The sequence below is a fragment of the Schistocerca nitens genome, chromosome 1 (genome assembly GCF_023898315.1).
Source record: "Schistocerca nitens isolate TAMUIC-IGC-003100 chromosome 1, iqSchNite1.1, whole genome shotgun sequence".
In the NCBI taxonomy this organism is placed as follows: domain Eukaryota; kingdom Metazoa; phylum Arthropoda; class Insecta; order Orthoptera; family Acrididae; genus Schistocerca; species Schistocerca nitens.
In genome coordinates, this window is record NC_064614.1 from 851851353 (window position 1) to 851875668 (window position 24316).

General features: G+C 45.6%; 1 protein-coding gene and 1 pseudogene across 1 annotated transcript in view; both read left to right on the forward strand.

Annotated features, from left to right (window-relative positions):
* The first annotated feature begins 518 nt into the window (after positions 1–518).
* On the forward strand, positions 519–636 carry LOC126208665 (5S ribosomal RNA; annotated as a pseudogene).
* A 2825-nt stretch (positions 637–3461) lies between these two features.
* Positions 3462–24316, forward strand: part of LOC126263272 (uncharacterized) — a 75597-nt gene continuing 54742 nt past the window's right edge. Inside the window, exon 1 of the mRNA XM_049960361.1 lies at positions 3462–3616. Coding sequence (XP_049816318.1) covers positions 3481–3616 — 136 coding nt within the window. The 5' untranslated portion in view covers positions 3462–3480. The remainder of the gene's footprint in view (positions 3617–24316) is intronic.

The window sequence follows — 24316 nt, forward strand, 5'->3', positions numbered from 1 at the left end:
CTTTCCAGAAGAAGAAAAGGTTATTTCTATGTGGTTTAGGATTCTCTGAATTTATTGTAATGAGTCATTTATGAACATCTAAGACTGCTTCTGTTTTAGATGTGTTAAGTTTCAAACCTAATTCTTGCACTCAGTCTGACAACGCAAGATGTCTGCTCACAAATTTGATGGGTTTGCACTTAGATATAGCTGGCGATCATCAGTGTGTAAGTGATATTTATAGTGGAAGAGAACAGTTGAGATGTCATTAACTTATAATGAGAATAGTAGCAGGCCCAATACTGATCCTTGAGGGACTTCTGATACTACATTCCTCCATTGTCACCGTTTTTACCAATTATTACACGTTCCTGGCCCGACGTAGTGTATGAGTGGGACCATTCTACAGCACTTGAAGAAAAGTTAAGGCTTTTGAGCTTAGCAAGTAAGGTGTCAAAGTCCACAGTGTCAAAGGCTTTGCTGAAATTTAAAAAGCACATAATAGTCACCTGATCTTTGTCCATGGCTTGTTTTAAGTCGCCAACCGCCTTGCCGCAGTGGTAACACCGCTTCCCACCAGATCACCGAAGTTAAGCACTGTCGGGCTGGGCTAGCACTTGGGTGGGTGACCATCCGGTCTACCGAGCGCTGTTGGCAAGCGGGGTGCACTCAGCCCTTGTGAGGCAAACTGAGGAGCTACTTGACTGAGAAGTAGCGGCTCCGGTGTCGTAAACGGCCGGCAGAGCGGTGTGCTGGCCAAATGTCCCTCCATTTCTGTATAATGAAGCCTGTGGTCTGAGGATGACACGGAGGCCCGCCGGTACCGTTGGGCCCTCAGGAACGGTTCGGACGAAGTTTAGTTTTAGTTTTGTTTTGTTTTAAATCATCAGTCACTTTTATGAGAGCAGTCATCGTGCTGCAAGTTTGGCAGAAACCAGACTGGTATTCATGCAAAATGTTAAAACTTGGATAGTGCTGGTAGATTGCAAATGGGTTAGTAGTCGGAAGGTTCTTTAGCAGAGTCCTTCTTTGGTAATGGTTTTATGAATCCCTGCTTCCAGTCTGATAGGACGCAAGAGGTAAAAGAATTGTTAAAAATATTCGTTATTATGGGCAGCAGTGGATCGACGAGAAAATCGATCGTTTGCGCGATAATATTATCGTGTCCTGCAGCTGCAGAACGAATTGGCTTCCTGACCATGTTATGGCGTATAGTCTGCAGAGAAAATTTCTCGTGTTAACCACTCATGCATTAATGGAATCGATAGTTTGTGCCCCAAATAACTCTGGTCCATCTCTCCCGATTGTCTGGCAAAGATAGACCACACTGGGTTCTGTCTGTGGGTAGCGAAATCGATGGCCATTTTAGGTAAGTTCTCTGCCTAGGCGTTTGTCAATTTCGCAGTAAAAAAACTTCATCAATATTGTGCAAACTAAGCGTTGATAATAAAATTATGTAACTACACTACAAAACTTTTCGGCTTACTAGGACAGAGAATTTGATTTTTCTCCAGAACTAGTTAGAAAATGACAGCACCACCTTTGCTCACAAAAGAGCGTCCTCGCAAGTAGCGGGAGCTGTTCTCCAGCGGTGCATTTGTGAAATACGTCACTGCTCCGTCTCGTCTTGTGGTCCAACTCTCCCGGACTTTCTGCAACAAAAACTTTTCACTAAGAAGTTCGAGAAACTACGTTAGGCGAAAGGGAATTTTTTCTTCTCTTAATGTTTAGCATCGGAATAAAATTTAAAAATTCATTTATGTTACAAAGGAATGTTTACGTCGTACTTACCTTAAAGGAAAAGACAACCAACTTCAAAGATCACTAGATTTAAAATATTTTCAAAGATATTTTCAGAAGACTAAGAAAAGGCAACTTTTGTCTGAGGGCGGGGACTGGGGAAGGGGGCGACATATACTACTGGCCATTAAAATTGTTACACCACGAAGACGACGTGATACAGACGCGAAATTTAACCGGCAGGAAGAAGATGCTGTGATATGCAAATAATTAGCTTTTCAGAGCATTAACACAAGGTTGGTGCCAGTGGCGACACCTACAACGTACTGACATGAGGAAAGTTTCCAACCGATTTCACATACACAAACAGCAGTTGACCGGCGTTGCCTGGTGAAACGTTGTTGTGATGCCTCGTGTAAGGAGGAGAAATGCGTACCATCACGTTTCCGACTTCGATAAAGGGCGGATTGTAGCCTATCGCAATTGCGGTTTATCGTATCGCGACATTGCTGCTCGCGTTGGTCGAGATCTAATGACTGTTAGCAGAATATGGAATCGGTGGGTTCAGGAGGGTAATACGGAACGCCGTGCTGGATCCCAACGGCCTCGTATCACTAGCAGTCGAGATGACAGGCATCTTATCCGCATAGCTGTAACTGTTCGTGCAGCCACGTCTCGATCCCTGGGTGAACAGATGGGGACTTTTGCAAGACAACAACCATCTGCACGAACAGTTCGACGACGTTTGCAGCAGCATGGACTATCAGCTCGGAGACTTTGGCTGTGGTTACCCATGACACTGCATCACAGACAGAAGCGCCTGCGATGGTGTACTCAACGACGAACCTGGGTGCACGAATGGCAAAACGTCATTTTTTCGGATGTTTTCTATTTACAGCATCATGAAGGTCGCATCCGTGTTTGGCGTCATCGTGGGAAACGCACATTGGAAGCGTGTATTCATCGTCGCCATACTGGCGTATCACTCGGCGTGATGGTATGGGGCGCCATTGGTTACACGTCTCGGTCACCTCTTGTTCACATTGACGGCACTTTGAACAGTGGACGTTACATTTCAGATGTGTTACGACCCGTGACTCTACCCATCATTCGATCCCTGCGAAACCCTACATTTCAGCAGGATAATGCGCGACCGCATGTTGCAGGTTCTGTACGGGCCTTTCTGGATACAGAAAATGTTAGAGGGCTGCCCTGGCCAGCCCATTCTCCAGATCTCTCACCAATTTGGTCAATGGTGGCCGAGCAACTGGCTCGTCACAATACGCCAGTCACTACTCTTGATGAACTGTGGTATCGTGTAGAAGCTGCACGGGCAGCTGTACCTGTACACGCCATCCACACACTGTTTGATTCAATGCCCAGGCGTATCGAGGCCGTTATTACGGCCAGAGGTGGTTGTTCTGGTTACTGATTTCTCAGGATCTATGCACCCAAATTGCGTGAAAATATAATCACATGCTAGTTCTAGTGTAATATATTTGTCCAATGAATACCCGTTTATCATCTGCATGTCTTCTTGGTGTAGCAATTTTAATGGCCAGTAGTGTATATTGCTTCTGGGCTAAAATGCACTCGAACTGGCCGCGTATTTGACTTTCCCTAACAGTAGAAGCTCAACGCCACTGCATACACGCGTTTGCGGAATACCCCCGCCACTCTCTCTCTCTCTCTCTTCCCTTCCTCGCCGCAGTTTGCGCAAGCCGGCCGGATGAGCAGGGGTACATAAGCGTCGCACAGGCGATGATTCCTACGCTGATGTGGCCGACCGTCACAATGGCAGCAAGGACGACATCGGTCCCGCGACTGGCGCTGCTGTTGCTGTTGTCCGTGGCCCTTGCTGCAGAGGCGTCCGCCGAACCCTTGCTGCGGGAATCAGGTTGAGTATAGCCGCGTTATATTATCTGTGCTTAACACGTTAAAAAACACTGTTTCTTATCATATGGCACACGCCCTTGTCCCGCGAGGTAGCAGCTTACGCTGTAAGCTATTCGAGCATTTCTCGACTCCCTAAAAGCATTTAACTCACTACCGTACCACAACAACGCTTATTAATGAAAGTGTGATCGCATGGGATGACAGAAAATGTGAGACCAGACTGAGGGTTTATTGGTAGGGAGCAAGCAGCATGTTCTCTTGGTTGGAGAGTCATCTTCACATACTTCAGGAGTACCGCAAGGGAATGTACTGGGGCCCATCTTTTTCATGTTGTAGTCTATTAATGGAATGGTAGACAGTGTATCAGTAACGTCAAACATTTTACACATGATGCACTGGTCTTTAATTAAATTTAGCAAGGTTCCATTCATCTGGGTTAATGCGGACCCGAGACTGCACAGGTAACCCAAAACACAGATAATCCAAAGCAACATTATTTTAACGGAAACGGCTGTTAACATTATTTTGAAAAAGTACTGGTTGTCACGTTTGAAAGCTTACGCGTTACTCGCTGCAAAGTAACAACCTATATACAAAACTACAATAAAACTCACTGCATTTCGTATCACTGTCTTCTAGTTACAATTTCGGTACATAATCGTCCAGTTATCTTATGTTTTCGTTTTTCATTAAATGAAACAACTAGTTTACTGTTACCAGTCACCGTTTTATTTATTTCCACGACGCGTTTCAAAGGTTTAAACCTCCATCATCGGGTGGATTTACATTAGTTAGTATGACATTTGTGTGTGTGTTGTGTTAGATTATTTCGAGGAACTTGTGGCACTGCCTCCAGTGGTCACAGGTTCCTTTCACTGTCGTAACACATCACATGTATACAGTATATTAATGTCAATAATAGTCACGGTAAAGCCTAACCTAAAATGGTCGCATTTAAAGTTTTCGTTTTTCATTTAATTTTTTTTTTTTTCTGGCGACGGTTTTCATTTGCCCGATAGTAAAACCTCAGTACAGTGAAACGAATTTTGTCCTACATACCCGAACAACACATCAAAGCGTTAAGTGAATCAGTGTGAGTGATAATGGGTTCTTTGAACGCACCATCTTCAGTCTTCCTACGCCGAGCACGCAACGTTCACTACATCTCGTTTACCTGCTCGAATCCAGGTTCACAGTCAGATCGATATTTAATCACTCGCGGATGTTTTCGTCATCTACGTTTTCACAACCAAAAACTTTTATTTTAACCGTAAATTTAATTTAAATATTTGTTCTAATTAGAACACATTACGTCAGGTTATGTTTTTCATTTTTTTATGAATCGACGGACTACGCACGGATAATCCACATGTCGGATAATCAGCAGCTTGCTGTCTTATGTGAAAAAAACAAGCTGCACAAATATTTTGTCAGATATTGACAAGATTTCAAAATGGTGCAAAGATTGGCAACTCAATATACACAGTATTTAATGTAAAATTGTTCACTTCACAAAGTAATATCAATGAATCATAACTGAAATCAGTCAACTCATATATATTTCTGGATGCAAAAATTTGCGAGCACATGACATGGAATGGTCACATAGATTCAGTTGCACATAAAGCTGATGGAGTCATTGGTTCATTGGTAGGTTACGGGGAAAATGCGGACAAAGATGTTCAACTTGTGTCTGCAGATCGTTTCTATGTATGTACTGAAGAGAAATAATCTGCAGACTGAAGCTGGACCGTTTTGTATAAATAAGGATCACGGACACTCCCTAATGACGAATATATCTACATTTGATAAACTGCGGGTGGTCTACAAAGGAGATAGCTTACGAAAATCTCGTGGGACCCATCACGGAAAATTGGTCAAGTGCTTGGAACCCGTACCAAATTTTAACACTGAAATGGAATATTGAACGTATAAAAGAAGGGCAAAGCACGAATGGTCACAAGTTTGATTCACGGGAGAGCGCCACGGGAACGCTGAAGAAGCCGTGCTGGCTTGAAGAGAGACGTCAGCTGCCCCGTGAAAGGCTGCTTCCGAAGTATCTACAATGTGTCGAGTGAATAATTTAGGAATATAGACTACTACAGTCCTCCTACGTATCGCTCCGACAGGGACCACATCGACAAGATTAAGCCGGATAACTGACAGTGCGCACAGAGGCACTGAGGCCATCATTCTTCGTGCAATTCATACGCGAATAGCGCCCCTAAGACATGCACTTCTCATAGGTTGGTCGCTTGCGGATATGGGTGTGGAGCAGATGCATCATCACAGTCCAGAGTCGAAGCAACAACCAAGACACAGGCGAGACTGCATTGGAGAGAGTGAATACCGTCTTGTAAGCCGGAAAAGTTATGGTCACTTATTTACTTGTTCTGCGTCCGGCAGCAATATGACTGGAGACTATATTTAGATAAGATGTACTGGAAACATATATATAATTAAACAATCTGTGAAGTTATTCGGCTATTCTTTGATACCGTCTGTTTAGTTGTGCAGGTTCACAACGTCACCTTTTCTTAAAACAAGTTTCTACACACATCAGAAATCGTCCACCGTCTTGCACCTCCTCACATTACGGTTTTGATCGTCGGTAAGTGCCTCCTTCACCATTTGCCATTTGCATCTTCCCACACAATATTTAATTCTGTTTAAAGTGGGTTCAAAGCTTTCAGGGTATTTCAAAGACAAGTGCCGGTACTAGCTTAAACGGGCCCTCAAATGTTGAACAATATTGTCAAACTGTCAATATATTGACCATCTGAGGCCGCGTATTGATATACTGTCAGTATCACAAATATTGACGAGCAATATTGATGGCCCTCAAAATATTCTCATTGTTGCCAATATGTACCGAACGTGTGAGGTGAAACATTGACGGTTTGACAATATTCTGTTGAGTCCCATAGTGCTCAGAGCCTCAGACAATATTCTCCAGAGCTTCATGAACCAGCCACGTCGCGAGTGTGTGCTCTGTTTATATTTTTAGTTCGGCTTTGTGTATATCATATCTCAGAATCAATTTTTCAAGTAGTCTTTATAACACAAAACAGTCTTAATAGGCTTATGCAAGGGTAATTGTTGTGTGTACCTCTTAAGGATGGTCAACGGAGGGTTCTCTAAGACACTGCTTACTTTATTAATTTAAAAATATGATATAGGTTGGTGAATAACATAGCAGTTAGGAGAAACGCACTTCGAAAAATACGTCGCGCATCTGCAATGACTGGTAAGAGGTCTGCGAAATGCATGTCATTGTCATAAAATTATCGTAAAACGTCAGAAAAATGTTGTACATTAATTGCCTGGACCTACCCTTGCCAGGCAGATATAATTGCTTCCCAGGTTTCCATACAATTTTACTAATTTTGTTTGCTGATATTACTAAAGAACTAAGCTTCAAGCACATCAAAGAACTGCTTGCAGGAATGCTTGAAATTTGTTTCTGTAATATCACCAGACACAAGAGTTCCTTGAATGCAGAGTCGGTTTTTATCCATTCTGAGAGGACGGGAAGCTGCTTTGAATGCCGACGGGGACATGATATTGTGTTGTGTAGTTGATGTTTGCATATTTCTCTCCAACCTCTAAAGAGCATCTTGTGGCTAACCTCACCTACACCAATCTCAATCGTCAGACAAGTGCAAAACTTTTTCACTTGTCTCGCAATTGAGAATGTTGATATAGTGCAATGTATCTAATGAACAGTTTTACATAACTTACATAACATTGCCTTTGAAAATGACAGAAAGTCAAAATGCGTAAGGTTGTTGGAAGACAAGGCATAAGAAAAGTTATTAAAAGTGCATCCAAATGGCAGCGTCGTCTCACAGCATTTTCATGCAAACTGCTGCTGACACTTCAAAAAGTTCAGTGCATTCTGGGCTGGCTCTGAGCACTATGGGACTGAACTGCTGTGGTCATAAGTCCCCTAGAACTTAGAACTACTTAAACCTAACTAACCTAAGGACAGCACACAACACCCAGCCATCACGAGGCAGAGAAAATCCCTGACCCCGCCGGGAATCGAACCCGGGAACCCGGGCGTGGGAAGCGAGAACGCTACCGCACGACCACGAGATGCGGGCTGCATTCTGGGCTCTTGCCTTCACGTCATTGATAACCAAGACAGTCGGGAGTCAAAATTGAGGTCCAAAAACCGCACAGTGTTTAAAATGGAGAAAGGTGTTGCACATATGCTATTCAGGTAAATTAAAAATACGGCGGTAACGATTAAAATGATCACTGGAATGATGGTCATCAATGACTTCCTGCTAAACAGAGTGTGCAAGGGCTGGAGAGCAGAAAGAGAGGTCGTCAACTGAGGATGACCGAGTAGCAAAACTGAAAGGAGTGGAAGTGCCCATGTTGAGGGTGCACAGCTTATGATATGTCATGAGGTTCTCCAAAACCCAACCCTAAGTGCAAGTACAGGTCGAACCCCACAATACCTGATGGGCTATGAGGTCTCCCAGTAGGAGAAATGGTCAGGGGAGTTGCTCTATAAGATCTGTGAGAACTTCAGTGTCTATCACATCTTGTTGAGGTAAGTACAGTGAGCAAACAGTGGTCCTCTGACTCACATGAATTTCAACTGCAACTGCCTGCAGGTCAGTAGCCAGAGGGAGAGCTGAGGAGTGGAGTGCGTTATTGACAAACACAGTGATCTCTCCCTGGGCCCTTTCCCTAGGCACGTCGATCTTGTGATGGAATGTGTAACCCCATAATACAGGGGTATCAGACGCTTTAAAATGCTTTTCCTGCAAACAAGCACAAGTGGTGCTCATGTGCAATGAGTTTCAATTCCTTCACATGTGTCCTGAACCCATTAATGTTTCACTGTAATATGGGAGTCATTTATCATGGTGGTAGCACTTTCACATTGTCTTTCCTCTGGAGAGTCAAGGAGAGAGAGAGAGAGAGAGAGAGAGAGAGAGACATCGAACCCAACAGACAGTTTGCTTCCTGTCTCCGTCAGCGGTTGATTCTCTAACTTTGACTTGGTTATTTATTTATTTTTTTTATTTTTGCTTGGGGCGGCTTTGGAGCCACAACACTGCTAGTGGCAGTGCTGTGTGGTGCAACAGACTGAACCTCTGGAGAGACATTGGGCACCGCAACGTCGGCAACCACAACCTTTTCTTATATTCTGGGAGAAGATATGGGTTATGAAGTAACTGCAGCAGCATGAGTGCATCGACAAACGCTGGTGCTAGTGCTGATACTAACAACCTCCATTTGTGTAGTAGCATCTGTCTTCTGAACTGGCTGTTTAAAAATCAAATGGCTCTGAGCACTATGGGACTCAACTGCTGAGGTTATTAGTCCCCTAGAACTTAGAACTAGTTAAACCTAACTAACCTAAGGACATCACAAACATCCATGGCCGAGGCAGGATTCGAACCTGCGACCGTAGCGGTCTTGCGGTTCCAGACTGCAGCGCCTTTAACCGCACGGCCACTTCGGCCGGCCTGGCTGTTTAAGAACAGAAGCAAAACAGGTAGCGAATATTGAAGGTAGAATGGCCTTATACATCTCTTCGGACCTACCGTACGAAATGCGCTTTGTAGTTTTACGTTCTTGTATCTACGGCTCTTCAAGATATACACTGCAGTCCCTACTCATGACAGTGTGATCCCCAGAGCAATTTATACACTTCAGAGGAGATGAACAAGTAACTCCTTTGTGGGAAGTCATAACACATTTGCCACAAGTGCCTTCTACCTTAAACCCCACAGAAGTATTCTCAAAAACAATGGCGTTTTGAAACAATGAATTTGGTTGGGGACATAAGGCCGCACGCTTAAGTGAATGAAACCTGCCTTGATATTCTGTGGAAGTTTCGTGCTGTTAAAAGCGTATACAAACGAGTTTGACTTAACCAGATCGCTTTTCACCCTTTTCATTATATTTTGGACTTCAATAATGCCTTGTTGGGCCCATTCACCTTTAGTTTCGTCTTTGGGAATGTCCACCAGATTCCTGCACGCCACATCTTTGTAGTAGTTCAAAGTGGTATGGAGCTCAGTCTCACTGGTACATTGCCGAGGGTTTTTGGCTTTCTGCAGATTTTTCGCTCGTTGGGAACTTGAGGTTTCGGCCAACAGTGCCCTATTTCGCAAATGCTTAACGGATTTCAATGTATCTGCAATCCCCTCTAATCCCTTTAGAATGTAAGAAGGTGAGATTTTTTTCAAAGCTGCCCTGTTTCCTTTTAACTAGTAAAAACACATTCTGACTAGCAATATGTCACTACATACACTAGAACTCCGAAATATTCCTGAGTATGGAGGACTGGCTACACGATCCCTCTTGTTAGACTTTGTATTACTACCTACCAGCGGTCCCCTAATTACGCTGGGAGGAAGAGGAGGAACAGCAAATTTCGAGGGTTCCATCTCGGTCCCTTTAGCAACTAGGGATATAACTTGCACTCAGAGCGAGCTCTACTTGCTTGAGTAAGCCTTATACAACTGAGGTGTGGCAGTTTCCCCAGATGTTGCCTGATAACAACTGTTCTACCTCAATAGCCATGCACCTCATTGGCACGCAGAACAGCTTGAGATTGAGGTTTTTTAGCAGAGGTTTTTACCATCCTTGCGATCCAGGTAATCAAGCAAAGATCCCTAATCGCTGTAACACACAACATTCCACCATTGCATCACATGATGGTTGCTGAAGCATGCCCAAAGCTTACAGTGACAGAAGACTGGCAGTGCTTACCAGTCCCCAGCTCAGAAATCCCGGGGTCACCAAGCAAGAAAAAGTTTCATTAATACTGGCGTGTTCTGTTTGTGTTTCCATAAAACGGTGTGACTTGGGACAGTGGGGTGACTTGGGACATTTTGACAGTGTTTTGTTTTTTTATTATGTTGGCAGCAGTGGGTGGCCAGAACTGTTTTGCTCATTGTTATCGTTTATGTGATGATGTGCTGATGTCCTCAGGTTGAAGGGAACAACTTGTTATCAATGTAAGTACTACTTTTAAATATTTGAAAATTGTCAAAATATTAACAAAAAATGATAGTGAAATAGGAAGGCCTACTGGTTGTTATGGATTAATAGTGGAAATGTGGTTATTGTTTAAATGAGATCCCCACTTCTATCTCTAATAATAACCACAGAAAGATAAAAATTTAGGCCCATATTTTGGACTGAAATTTTCGATTTTGAAAATGACAATAAACTTGGGGTGACTTGGGACATGTCGTTGATTGGCAGAAACCCTTCATTAGACTTAACTAAAGAGAGATGTATGCACAAAAGCGCATTAAAATGAAGATGTTGGTGTTTCTTACACTCCTGGAAATGGAAAAAAGAACACATTGACACCGGTGTGTCAGACCCACCATACTTGCTCCGGACACTGCGAGAGGGCTGTACAAGCAATGATCACACGCACGGCACAGCGGACACACCAGGACCCGCGGTGTTGGCCGTCGAATGGCGCTAGCTGCGCAGCATTTGTGCACCGCCGCCGTCAGTGTCAGCCAGTTTGCCGTGGCATACGGAGCTCCATCGCAGTCTTTAACACTGGTAGCATGCCGCGACAGCGCACTGGACTCGCGTTCGGGAGGACGACGGTTCAATCCCGCGTCCGGCCATCCTGATTTAGGTTTTCCGTGATTTCCCTAAATCGCTCCAGGCAAATGCCGGGATGGTTCCCTTGAAAGGGCACGGCCGACTTCCTTCCCTAATCCGATGAGACCGATGACCTCGCTGTTTGGTCTCTACCGCCAAACAATCCAATCCAATCCGCGACAGCGTGGACGTGAACCGTATGTGCAGTTGACGGACTTTGAGCGAGGGCGTATAGTGGGCATGCGGGAGGCCGGGTGGACGTACCGCCGAATTGCTCAACACGTGGGGCGTGAGGTCTCCACAGTACATCGATGTTGTCGCCAGTGGTCGGCGGAAGGTGCACGTGCCCGTCGACCTGGGACCGGACCGCAGCGACGCACGGATGCACGCCAAGACCGTAGGATCCTACGCAGTGCCGTAGGGGACCGCACCGCCACTTCCCAGCAAATTAGGGACACTGTTGCTAGTGGGGTATCGGCGAGGACCATTCGCAACCGTCTCCATGAAGCTGGGCTACGGTCCCGCACACCGTTAGGCCGTCTTCCGCTCACGCCCCAACATCGTGCAGCCCGCCTCCAGTGGTGTCGCGACAGGCGTGAATGGAGGGACGAATGGAGACGTGTCGTCTTCAGCGATGAGAGTCGCTTTGCCTTGGTGCCAATGATGGTCGTATGCGTGTTTGGCGCCGTGCAGGTGAGCGCCACAATCAGGACTGCATACGACCGAGGCACACAGGGCCAACACCCGGCATCATGGTGTGGGGAGCGATCTCCTACACTGGCCGTACACCACTGGTAATCGTCGAGGGGACACTGAATAGTGCACGGTACATCCAAACCGTCATCGAACCCATCGTTCTACCATTCCTAGACCGGCAAGGGAACTTGCTGTTCCAACAGGACAATGCACGTCCGCATGTATCCCGTGCCACCCAACGTGCTCTAGAAGGTGTAAGTCAACTACCCTGGCCAGCAAGATCTCCGGATCTGTCCCCCATTGAGCATGTTTGGGACTGGATGAAGCGTCGTCTCACGCGGTCTGCACGTCCAGCACGAACGCTGGTCCAACTGAGGCGCCAGGTGGAAATGGCATGGCAAGCAGTTCCACAGGACTACATCCAGCATCTCTACGATCGTCTCCATGGGAGAATAGCAGCCTGCATTGCTGCGAAAGGTGGATATACACTGTACTAATGCCGACATTGTGCATGCTCTGTTGCCTGTGTCTATGTGCCTGTGGTTCTGTCAGTGTGATCATGTGATGTATCTGACCCCAGGAATGTGTCAATAAAGTTTCCCCTTCCTGGGACAATGAATTCACGGTGTTCTTATTTCAATTTCCAGGAATGTATACATGTTGGAGTCATTGTTAGTATTTGCTTATTGTTTTATGGTTAGGTTAAGGGGTTAGGTTATGTTATGTTAGGTTACATCACATTTGATATTACTGTGTGTCCTTGTTTATCAATGTGTTTGGTTTTGCAGTATAGTTTGAAGAACATATTATTTTAAATATCTACAAGAAAACTTTTAATGTTGTTTCAGATGCTTAGAGAGTATATTAGGAAGGTTGGTGGTAGGCCTTACAAACGATATGTTATGGAGAATCTTGCAAAAGCTGTGGCAGATGTTCAAGCTAAAGCTTTGTCTGTAAGTCAAGCAGCTGATAAGTATGGTGTCCCCAAGAGCTCTATTCAGAGATGGGTATCATCAGCAAAAGACTCTCCACCCAAGAAAGCCACTGGCCAAACTTTTCTCAGTTCTCGTGAAGAAGACCTCATAGTAAGCAATTTGGTAACTGCGAGTGAGTGGGGTTTTCCTTTGACTTCAATGGATGTTAGAGTAATTGTCAAACAATATCTAGACAGGCTGGGAAAAAGAGTGAAAAAGTTTAATAACAACCTTCCAGGATGGGACTGGATTGTGTCTTTCCTAAAAAGACACAAGCAAATTCTGTCTGAGCGATGGTGTATGAATATCAAAAGAGCGCATGCTAGAATCGACGAAACAATGATGCAAGAATATTTTTCTGGACTTCAAAATAGTTTAGATGGCTTTCGTCCTGAAGCAATAATCAATTATGATGAAACCAACATTACTGACGATCCTGGAGTTAAAAGGGTCATTGGCCGAAGAGGATCAAAACGTGTGTACCGTATAATGGACAGTTCAAAAAATAGTATTAGTGTCATGTTCTGTGGCACAGCTAGTGGTGAGCTGCTTCCACCTTATGTAGTTTATGGTGCATCGCATGTGTATGATACTTGGAGGCAGGGCGGCCCAAAAGGTGCACTTTATGGATGTTCAAAAACTTTCTGGTTTAATGAAATTATATTTTCAGATTGGTTCGAAGGAATCATACTTCCATATGTGAAAAAGCTGCCCAAAGAAGCGCCGAAGGCTGTAATAGGAGATAACTTGTCCAGTCATATCTCCATAAATGTTTTACAGAAGTGCAGGGAGCATAACATTAAATTTATATTACTGCCACCCAATTCAACACCCCCCCCCCTGCGGGTTCGGGGGTTAGAATAGGCCCGTGGTATTCCTGCCTGTCGTAAGAGGCGACTAAAAGGAGTCTCAAACGTTTCGGCCTTATGTGATGGTCCCCTGTCGGGTTTGACCTCCATATCTCAAAATTTTTCCGAAGAGCGAGCCGATTGGGGAAGGGCGCCTTACTTGGTGCATTGTGTCCATGTTGTGTTGAGAACTTTCGCCATCTTATTCGTCGTTGCATTGCAGTCCTCCCCGCTCTCCATCGCTTGGGCATGGATATGCTCCTGGGTACACTTTCTGCCAAACACTGTGCAGGGCCATTTTCTGCACTGACGGCGACCGTGGACCACATGTCACCTAACATCCAGCATGGTAGCCAATCCGTTGTGGTGGGGCCGCCATGTACCCTGTTGGTTGTAGCCCCCTGACAACACAGTGATCGCTCTACTGATGCATGCGCCGTTAACTCCCCACATATGCCAAGGAGTAGATTCCCATCTCCCTGGGGCATCGGGACTCCCGGCAATGGCCATCCTGCCAGGTGGCCTTTGCTGTGGCTGGGTGGCGCCCGTGGGGAGGGCCATTGGTCGGAGTAGGTGGCATCAGGTTGGATGACATGCAATGAAGCGTGGCACATCTTCTCTTGCTGGTGGCCAGCCACCAGCAGTCTCTAAGCGTTCGAGGGCCCATTTTAAAGGTAACGTTTATGACCCCAAATCGTTCCCCTCCCTCGCCACACCATGGGAGGAACGAAAGGTATTGAATGAAAGTGACACTTATTCGCCCAGGTATCTTGTCTGCACCAGAGCTGATGGGGAATCCTTTATATCCATGAAGCCTCAGTTCTTTGTAGAGCATTTAGAGGACAATTTTGGGGAGGCGGAGGGCTTGTCCAAAATGCGGTCCGGATCGGTGTTGATAAAAACGGCATCCTCCGCCCAGTCGCGTGCCTTGCTCGCTTGTAATAGGCTGGGGGATGTCTCCGTATCTATCACGCCCCATAAAAGTCTGAATATGGTCCAGGGCATTATCTTCCACAGGGATATCCTTTTAAAGTCTGATGACGAGCTGCGCGCCAACTTGGAGCGACGAGGTGTCCATTTCGTCCGGCGCGTCCACCGGGGTCCAAGGGATCATCAAGTTGCCATTGGTGCCTTCATCTTGGCCTTCGAGGGTGACACGTTACCTGAGAAGGTCAAGGTGATGGTGTACCATTGTGATGTCAAGCCGTATATCCCTCCCCCGATGCGGTGCTTCAAGTGTTGGAAGTTCGGCCATATGTCTTCACGCTGTGCTTCCGACCTCGTCTGTCGCGATTGCGGTCGACCATCCCATCCTGATCATCCCTGTGCCCCGCCTCCAATCTGTGTGAACTGTGGTGAGCACCATCCGCCTTGCTCGCTGGACTGTCCAATTCTGCAGAAGGAGCGGAAAATCATGGAAATCAAGACCCTCGACCGACTGACGTACACTGAGGCGAAGCGGAAATATGATCGGATTCATCCAGTGCGTATGACATCTTCTTATGCCGCAACTGTCACTCCTGCTACAGTCCCATCAGCTCCAGTCAGCTCTCAGAGTCGAAGGCCCACACCTGCCCCCTTGATGGTGGGGGGCACTAAACTCCCTGTTGCTCCTGCTCCATCTACTTCAGGAGCAACACCCCCCAAACCATCGGGGACATCAGTTCCCCCTTCCCAGCCGGAGAAGCGTAAGTCTTCTTCGGCTCCTCTCGCCAGGAAGGGTTCCTTTGGGGACCTCCCTTCGCAAGTTCCGACCGGTACGAAAGCAGACAGCCGCAAGTGGCTCAAACAACCACCGGTCCCTGGTCGTAGGGCCTCACGGTCGTCGTCTGTCCCTGAGACTGACCCAGTGAAGCCCTCCCAGCCTGAACCACCGAAGGCACAGCGAGAGAAACAGAAGAAGAAGAAAGTCCCCAAGGCTAACGACATTGCGGTGGCATCCATCCCGCCGCTTCCTACAAGCTCTGCGTCTGAGGACGAGGTGGAGATTCTGGCGTCCGCTGAGGACCTCGATCTCGCCAGTCCCTCGGACGCAATGGATAGCATTTGCACGGGTGCTCCATCGGAGGCAGCAGGTGACCCAGCGGCGTAATCTGCCTTCCCAGTCCCGTCACGCCTTTCCCAGCCATGGGCAACACCATCCTCCAGTGGAACTGCAGCGGTTTCTTCCACCATCTACCTGAGCTCCGCCAACTTATCAGCCTTCACCCTTTCTTCTGCATTGCTCTCCAGGAAACTTGGTTTCCAGCAATGCGAACCCCCGCCCTCCGTGGCTATCGGGGTTATTATAAGAACCGAGCAGCTTATGAAAGGGTGTCTGGTGGCGTCTGCATATATGTCCTTCACACTCTGCACAGCGAGTCTGTCCCTCTCCAGACACCTTTAGAGGCTGTCGCTGTACGGGTATGGACGCCACAGGCTGTTACCGTCTGCAGTCTTTACCTTACACCGGATGGTGATGTCCCGCAGCATGTCCTGGATGCACTGGTAGCCCAATTGCCGCCACCTTTCTTGCTATTGGGCGACTTCAACGCCCATAACCCTCTGTGGGATGGGTTAGTGGCAACAGGTCGAGGCGCCATCGTTGAGCATTTATTGTCGCAGCTTGATCTCTCACTGTTAAATGATGGTGCCTTCACACACTTCAGTGTGGCGCATGGCACGTACTCCGCCATTGACCTTTCAATCTGTAGCCCTAGCTTCTTACCGTCTGTCCAATGGAGTGTGCATGACGACCTGTGTGGTAGTGACCACTTTCCGATCCTTCTGTCACTACCACAGCGTCACTCTTCTGGGCGCCCTAGCAGATGGGCTATGAATAAGGCTGACTGGGACTTGTTCTCCTCCACTGCCGCTATTGAGCCTCTCTCTACTGATGACATTGATGTGGTGGTTCAATCGGTCACCACTGGCATCGTTACTGCCGCCGAATCTGCCATTCCCCGTTCTTCTGGGTCCCCTCGGCGGAGGGCTGTGCCTTGGTGGTCGCCTGAGATCGCTGAAGCGATTAAAGATCGCCGGCGGGCGCTCCAGCGTCACAAGCGACATCCCTCCATAGACCACCTTATTGCCTTCAAACGGCTGCGTGCACGGGCCCGCCTCCTTATCCGCCAAGGCAAGAAGGAGTGCTGGGAGCGGTATGTGTCCACCATTGGCCTCCATGTCACTCCATCGCAGGTATGGGCCAAGATTCGACGCGTCTACGGCTATCGGACCCCTGCCAGCGTCCCTGCGCTCTCACTGAATGGAGCAGTTTGTACTGACTCCGACGTCATTGCAAACCACTTAGCAGAGCATTTTGCTATGAGTTCCGCTTCTGCGAATTACCCCCAGGCCTTCCGCTCCATTAAAGAGCGGATGGAACGTCGGAGCCTTTCTTTTCACACAAACACTTCTGAATCCTACAATGCTCCATTCAGTGAGTGGCAATTTCACAGTGCCCTTGCCGCTTGCCCTGATACCGCTCCCGGGCCAGATCGCATCCACTGTCAGATGCTGAAACATCATTCAGTGGACTGCAAGCGACGCCTCCTCGACCTTTACAACCGTCTCTGGGTCGAGGGTGAGTTTCCGTCGCAATGGCGGGAGAGCATTGTCATCCCCATTTTGAAACCGGGCAAGAGCCCTTTGGAGGTGGACAGCTACCGCCCCATTAGCCTTACCAATGTTCTTTGCAAGCTTCTCGAACGGATGGTGAGCCGGCACTTGAATTGGGTACTGGCTCCGCCTCAGGGTGGGTTCCGTAAAGGCCGCTCCGCCGCCGACAATCTGGTGAGCCTAGAGTCGGCCATCCGTACTGCCTTTGCCCGCCGTCAGCACCTGGTCGCTGTCTTTTTCGACATGCGGAAGGCGTACAATACGACATGGCGTCATCACATCCTTTCTACGCTTCATGGATGGGGTCTTCGGGGCCCTCTGCCGATTTTTATCCGCAATTTCCTGTCGTCTCGTACCTTCCGCGTGCAAGTCGCAGTCTCATATAGTTCCTCCCACGTCCAGGAGAACGGTGTGCCGCAGGGTTCTGTTTTAAGTGTCTGCCTGTTTTTAATAGCCATTAACGGGCTCGCTGCAGCGGTGGGAAGTTCTGTCTCCGCTTCCCTGTATGCTGACGACTTATGCCTTTACTACAGCTCTACTGGCATTGCAGCTGTTGAACGTCAGCTACAGGGCGCTATCCACAAGGCGCAGTCTTGGGCTGTAGCGCATGGCTTTCAGTTTTCGGCTGCCAAGACCCGTGTTATGCATTTCTGCCGGCGCCGAACGGTCCATCCTGAGCCGCAGCTTTATCTTGCCGACGAACTCCTTGCTGTCGTGGAGACCCACAGGTTTTTGGGGGTCGTTTTTGATGCTCGGTTGACTTGGCTGCCTCAGATTCGGCAGCTTAAACAGGCGTGTTGGAGGCATTTAAATGCTCTGAGATGCTTGAGCCACACCAGCTGGGGCGTCGACCGATCTACCCTGCTACGGCTCTACCAGGCGTTAATCCAGTCCCGTCTGGATTATGGGAGCCTGGCTTATGGCTCAGCATCCCCATCTGCGTTACGGGTGTTGGACCCAATCCTTCACAGCGGGGTACGCCTTGCCACTGGTGCCTTCCGTACCAGCCCTGTGGACAGCATCCTAGTGGAGGCTGGTGTCCCTCCACTGCGATTCCGACGCCAACAATTACTGGCTGCTTATGCTGCCCATGTTTTTAGCTCGCCCGGGCATCCAAATTACCGTGTCCTGTTCCCGCAGTCCGTCGTCCATCTGCCAGAACGTTGGCCCCGGTCGGGTTGTCCGTATGCCGTATGCGCCAAGGAGCTTCTCTCCGGGCTTGGGTTTTTCCCTGTTCCACCTCCTTTCCGGGCACCTCTGCGTACACCCCCGTGGTGTGTTCCTCGCCCTTGCCTTCGGCTCGACTTGGCACAGGGCTCCAAGGACTCAGTCCCTCCAGAGGCCTTCCGCCGCCGCTTTTATTCCATCCTGGCCACGTATCAGGGCTCTGGCATTGTTTACACTGACGGCTCGATGGTTTGCTGGTCGAGTCGGTTATGCGTTCACTCTAGGGGACAATTCCGAACAACGTTCCTTGCCGGCTGGCTGCAGCGTTTACACTGCTGAGCTGGTCGCCATCTTTCGAGCCCTAGAGTATATCCGCTCCTGCTCAGGTGAGTCCTTCGTTATCTGTAGCGATTCCCTGAGCAGTTTACGAGCTCTCGACCAGTGTTTTCCTCATTCCCGTCTGGTGATGGCTATCCATGAGTCCCTGCATACTCTTGCGCGTTGCGGCCGCTCTGTGGTCTTCGTCTGGACCCCAGGCCATGTTGGGATACCTGGCAATGAGAATGTTGACCGCCTGGCGAAAGAGGCCACTAGTAAATCGTCTCTGGGGATTGGACTCCCGGAGACTGATTTGCGGGCAGTCTTACGCCGCGAAGTTCTTTCGGTTTGGGACGCTGAATGGCGCAATCTGCCCACGCCCAACAAACTCCGTCCAATCAAGGCGACGACGACTGTGTGGCGGTCGTCCATGCGGGTCTCCCGCCAGGAGTCTGTTGTCCTCTGCCGGCTGCGCATTGGGCATACTCGGCTTACGCACGGCCACTTATTGCGCCGTAAGGACGTACCTCTATGTCGCTGCGGCTCCGTTTTATCTGTGGTCCATATTTTACTGGAGTGTCCGCTTTTAGCTGTGCTCAGGCAGTCGTTCGCACTGCCTGACATGCTCCCTGCCCTTTTAACAGATGACTCTGCTGTGGCTGACTTAGTTTTACGTTTTATTCAGGCAGGGGTTTTTTATCATTTAATCTAAGTGTTTCTGTTTTATCTTATTGTTTTGTGTGGATTCTGGCCTTTGGCCTCCGGTTTTAAACTGATTTTTTAATGTGTTTTAATTGGTTGGCTTTTCCTTTTTTATTTCTATGGTCGGCCAACCACTGTCACACTCTGTGTGATTTTAGTTCGTTTTGTCTGGTCTTTGTCTCAGTTTCTCTTGTTCTGTGTCGTCTGTGCTCTATTCTGTTACTCGTTTTTATTCTCTGTGGGCGTTTTTAGTACTTGGAAAAAGGGACCGATGACCGTAGCAGTCTGGTCCCTTCAATCCCCCAAACCAACCAACCAATTCAACACATCTGTGTCAACCTCTTGACATGGCTTACTTCCGTCCACTGAAGGCTGAGGGGCGCAAAGTTTTAGAAGAATGGAAGCTGAAGAGTTGGGGTCCTATTATGAAGGACGAATTTCCTGCAGCACTGAAGAAGATACTCAACATATGAATTACAATGACCAAACGAGACACAACTTAAAGGTCGGATTCAAGAAAACTGGAATTTTTCCATTCGATCCACAACAGGTCTTGAAACTCATTCCCAAAACTACTGAAAATGAAGCAAGCATTTCGTACATTTTTGTGTGAATTGTTCAGAAAGGAGACACAGCCACTTCGTTTGAGATGAAAGAGACTTTCTGTTCCACTTGATAAAAGCATTTCAAATGTAGATTTGGATGACCTTGATGACTCATAGACTCATGACAATAGTGACACTAATGCTCCATTACTACCTTCAACTTCTAAGCCTTCTGCTGAAGACAATTTAAGATCAGAGAGTGAGAAATACCTGAGCTATGCTAATGACATAGATGATCATCTTTCAACTGACGAATACAATGAGCACACAGATGCCGCAATTAGAGGAACTAATACACCAATACCTATCACTTCAGAAGAGGAGTTAAATGGAGGAGACTTCATTTCTGTAATGTTTAACTATGTTGGACGAAAATGCCAGGTTGTTCTGAAAACATTAATAGGGAAAATATTGGTCATAAAAGATTCCAAAGTGAAAACTTCATTTATGAGAAAGTCCCAGAAGCAATCAGACATTTATGTTTTTCCAAATGTAGAAGACATTCAAGAAGTTTCTATTTCACACGTTCTGTGCAAACTTGTTCCCCTCTTTGTTCATCATGGTCGTTACAAGTTCCCGTGTGAAACTGCAGAGTACCTAATGTAAAAAAAAATCTAATTACTGTAATTAAAAACAACATGAAACAATTCATTTTTGTACTTTTATATATGTGAAACACTATTTTAAGACAATAAATACCATAAACATTTCTTTTGATTCTTTTTTAACTTTTCAAGATTTGTTTTTAATTTTAATATATCATAATTTTGATTATTTCATCTTAAAAGACACCAAAATTGGTGTCATATTTAAAATGAAAAAAGAAAAACATTTTCACTGTCCCCAGTCACCTCTTTGGTGAGGTGAATGCAGTTTTATGGAAAATATTTGTAGGTGTCCCAAGTCACCCCACCCTGCAAGGTGACTTGAGACACCAACAAAAAATTAAATTAAAATAAATGACCGAATTTAAGATAATATTTGATACATAAATGTAATCTACTGACCCAGACCTAACTTTTGATATACATATCCTTTTCATAAGTTGCATGGGCTCTGAGAAATAGCTAAGGAAACACAAAAAGCATCCCAAGTCACCCCATTTTACGGTTCCATTATTAATGTGATTATAAAGAGAGGCAGAAAATGAGCTGTGACATGAAAATAAAGTGTTTCTTGACTGATGTCCATATAATACATTTTATTCCTCTATAAGTGAAAAGCCTTACCTGAAAGTTTGGCCAGACTCTTTTGTTACACCCTTTATTTATTGCCAATCTCTCACCCACTTTGTTTTTCAAGTGACTGGGAGAAAACCTCAGGTGTTTCCTGTATGCAAGAAGGGTAAAAGAACAGACCCACAAAATTTCAGTCCAATATCATTAACATTGGTTTGTTGCAGAATTCTGGAACATTTTCTATGTTAGAACACAATAAATTTCCTTCAGACAGAAAAGCTTCTGTCCACAAATCAGCACTTATTTAGAAAGCATCACTGATGTGAAACTCAGCTTGCCTTTTCTTAGATGATATCCTGTAAACAAACGGATGAAGGGTAAAATATTCTTCAATTCCCAGAAAGTACTTGATGAGACCTAATGCAAACTGTTAATGAAGGTCTGAGCATACAGCATAGGAATATTTGAGGGGTTTGAAGACTTCTTAAGTAATAGAATTTAGTACATTGTCCTGACTGTCAAATGTTCATCAGAGGCAAAGACGTCACCAGGAATGCCCCAGGAAAGTGTAACAAGATCACTCTTATTCTCTGTATACAACAATGATCTGATGAAAAGGGTGAGCAACACACTACAACTGTTTGCTGCTGACAATGCAGCACAAGGGAAAGTGCCCTCATTGAATGACTGTAGGAGGATACAGGATGACTTATACAGAATTACTGTCTGGTGTAATGAATGACAGCTTCTTCTAAATGTGGAAAAGTGTAAGTTAAAGCAGATGAGCACGGGAAAAAGTCCTGTAACATTCAAGTACAGTATTAGTGGTGTGCTTCTTGACACAGTCATGCCAATTAAATAACTAACTGTAACATTGCAAAGTGGTATGAAATGGAATGATCACATGAGGTTGGTAGTAGGAGACATGAATAGTTGACTTTGGTTTACTGCGAGAATTCTAGGAAACTGTAACTCATCTATAAAGGAGACTGTGTATGGAACATCTGTGCAATCCATTCTTGAATACTGCTTGGGAGTTGAACTGATGGAAGACATCGAAGCAATTCAGAGGCATGCTACTAGTTACAAGTTTATGATACACTATTTGGGACTCACCCTTGTACCTACATATTGGTATGAACTGCTATAGAGTCAACAGTGAGCCATTGCCGTCTATGTGCCATTGAAATGTAGGTGATATAAACTGTGTTGTGCTGTGGTTGGACATAAGTGAATATACAAATGCACCCTGCATGTTTTATCTCATTATGTGCTATGTACAGGCATAGGAAATTCAGCAAAATATCATAATAAAAAAGTACAGATATACAAGATAGAATACAAGGGGCAGTCACACTGTACGTATTACTATTAGTATTATTAATATTATCATTGTTATTATTGTTATTATTACTATTATTCTTTTGTTAATCGCACAATGTACGAAAAACTTACATAGTCCATGTCCTTAAGGATCTCCTCAATATGGATCTTTGGAATGAAGAGTTCATCTGATATAATGTAATCATTTGAAAATTTCATACTTGAAACATAGCAGTTTGCTGAATGTTAAATCAACATTGTGGGCAGCTGTGTTAAGCTGATGAATGAGCTGTTTTTTTTTTTTTTTTTTACAACGGAATTTTTCATCCAGCTGCCCTGAAAGTCCGAACAATATTTGCCAGTCATTGTGTTACAATAAGAAGTATCAGTTTGGTATCCGGGAAAAATATCTTTCCAAAATACAAAATTGATCTAACCATTTTTGGTGCGGCCCAGCTGGAAACCACTTCATTGGCTATTGGTTCATTTCTCGTGTCAGTTGGGCCCCCACATCTAATCAACAAAAGCCAATTAGACAAATAATTCCTTGTCGTATTTGTTAGTTCTGTTCAGCTTGGTGGGTTATCCCAAACACTTGAGCAGTACTCAAGAATGGATGGTGCAAGTGTTTCGTACAAAGTCGCCTTTATAGATGAGCTACACTTTCCTAAAATTCTCCCAATGCATGAAAGTCAAGTATTCATCTTCCCTGCTACCTACCTCATGTGCTCATTACATTTCATACCATCCGTTATTCCTTGTTGTATCGATAATGCAGTGTCAACAATGAAGAGAAATCAGTTCACAGCATTGAAGAACTGCAGTAGCTGCCTTGTGCAATGCTTTCTTTTATCAACTACTCTGTCTAATACTATACTGAGCAAAGTACTTAAGTCCATGGTAAAGGACTCTTCCTACTGCTATTTTGGAACATTATTCATGTGTAACATTTTTGAGCAAACTATGAGATTTGTTCTTGTTAAACATATTGCAAGAACTCTTTGTTAGATGTTCTGATCTGTTGCAGTGGACTTCCCTTGCAGCTTTGGTACAGAATTTGTGACTGAATGCTCAATCGAGAAACTGTAAAATCCAATTCTTATGGTCATGCTATTATCAAGAAGTCAGTGATCACAAGAGCTGGTTCACAATAATGATTTGTGTCTGAAACAATCTTGTCATTGGTTTGTGGAGCAGTTGAAGGAGGATTTCTTGAATGATGAGGCTTGGTACATGATGTGTAGCCTATATGATGCCACAACCTATATAGTGATTCACACCGAATAGCTAGAGATTGGTGAGAGTAAATCTGGTGGATGTCTAGTGGAAACTGTTTACTATAAAATGTTGTTGGTCAGTCAGATTGAATGGAGAAGGTGGGAATATTTGATTTTGTCTTTCCATTGTTTTTTTTTTTTTTTAATGGCAACATCAATACTGATAGCTATGAAGTAATTTAGATAGTAACATGCATCTCAAACTGAAACAACTCTTTGGAATCAGAATAGAAATGCTGCCATCCATGAAGTGATCTCCATTTTATGAAAGCCTGAAGATAATAAATAGATTGGTAGAATTGCCTGCTCTCTGTCTTGATGAAACACACATCTGGTATGAACTAGAGCATAATTACAACCTGTATTGATTCACCTAAAAAGTGTAAATTGCCATTCATTACATTTCAGGCAGTATTA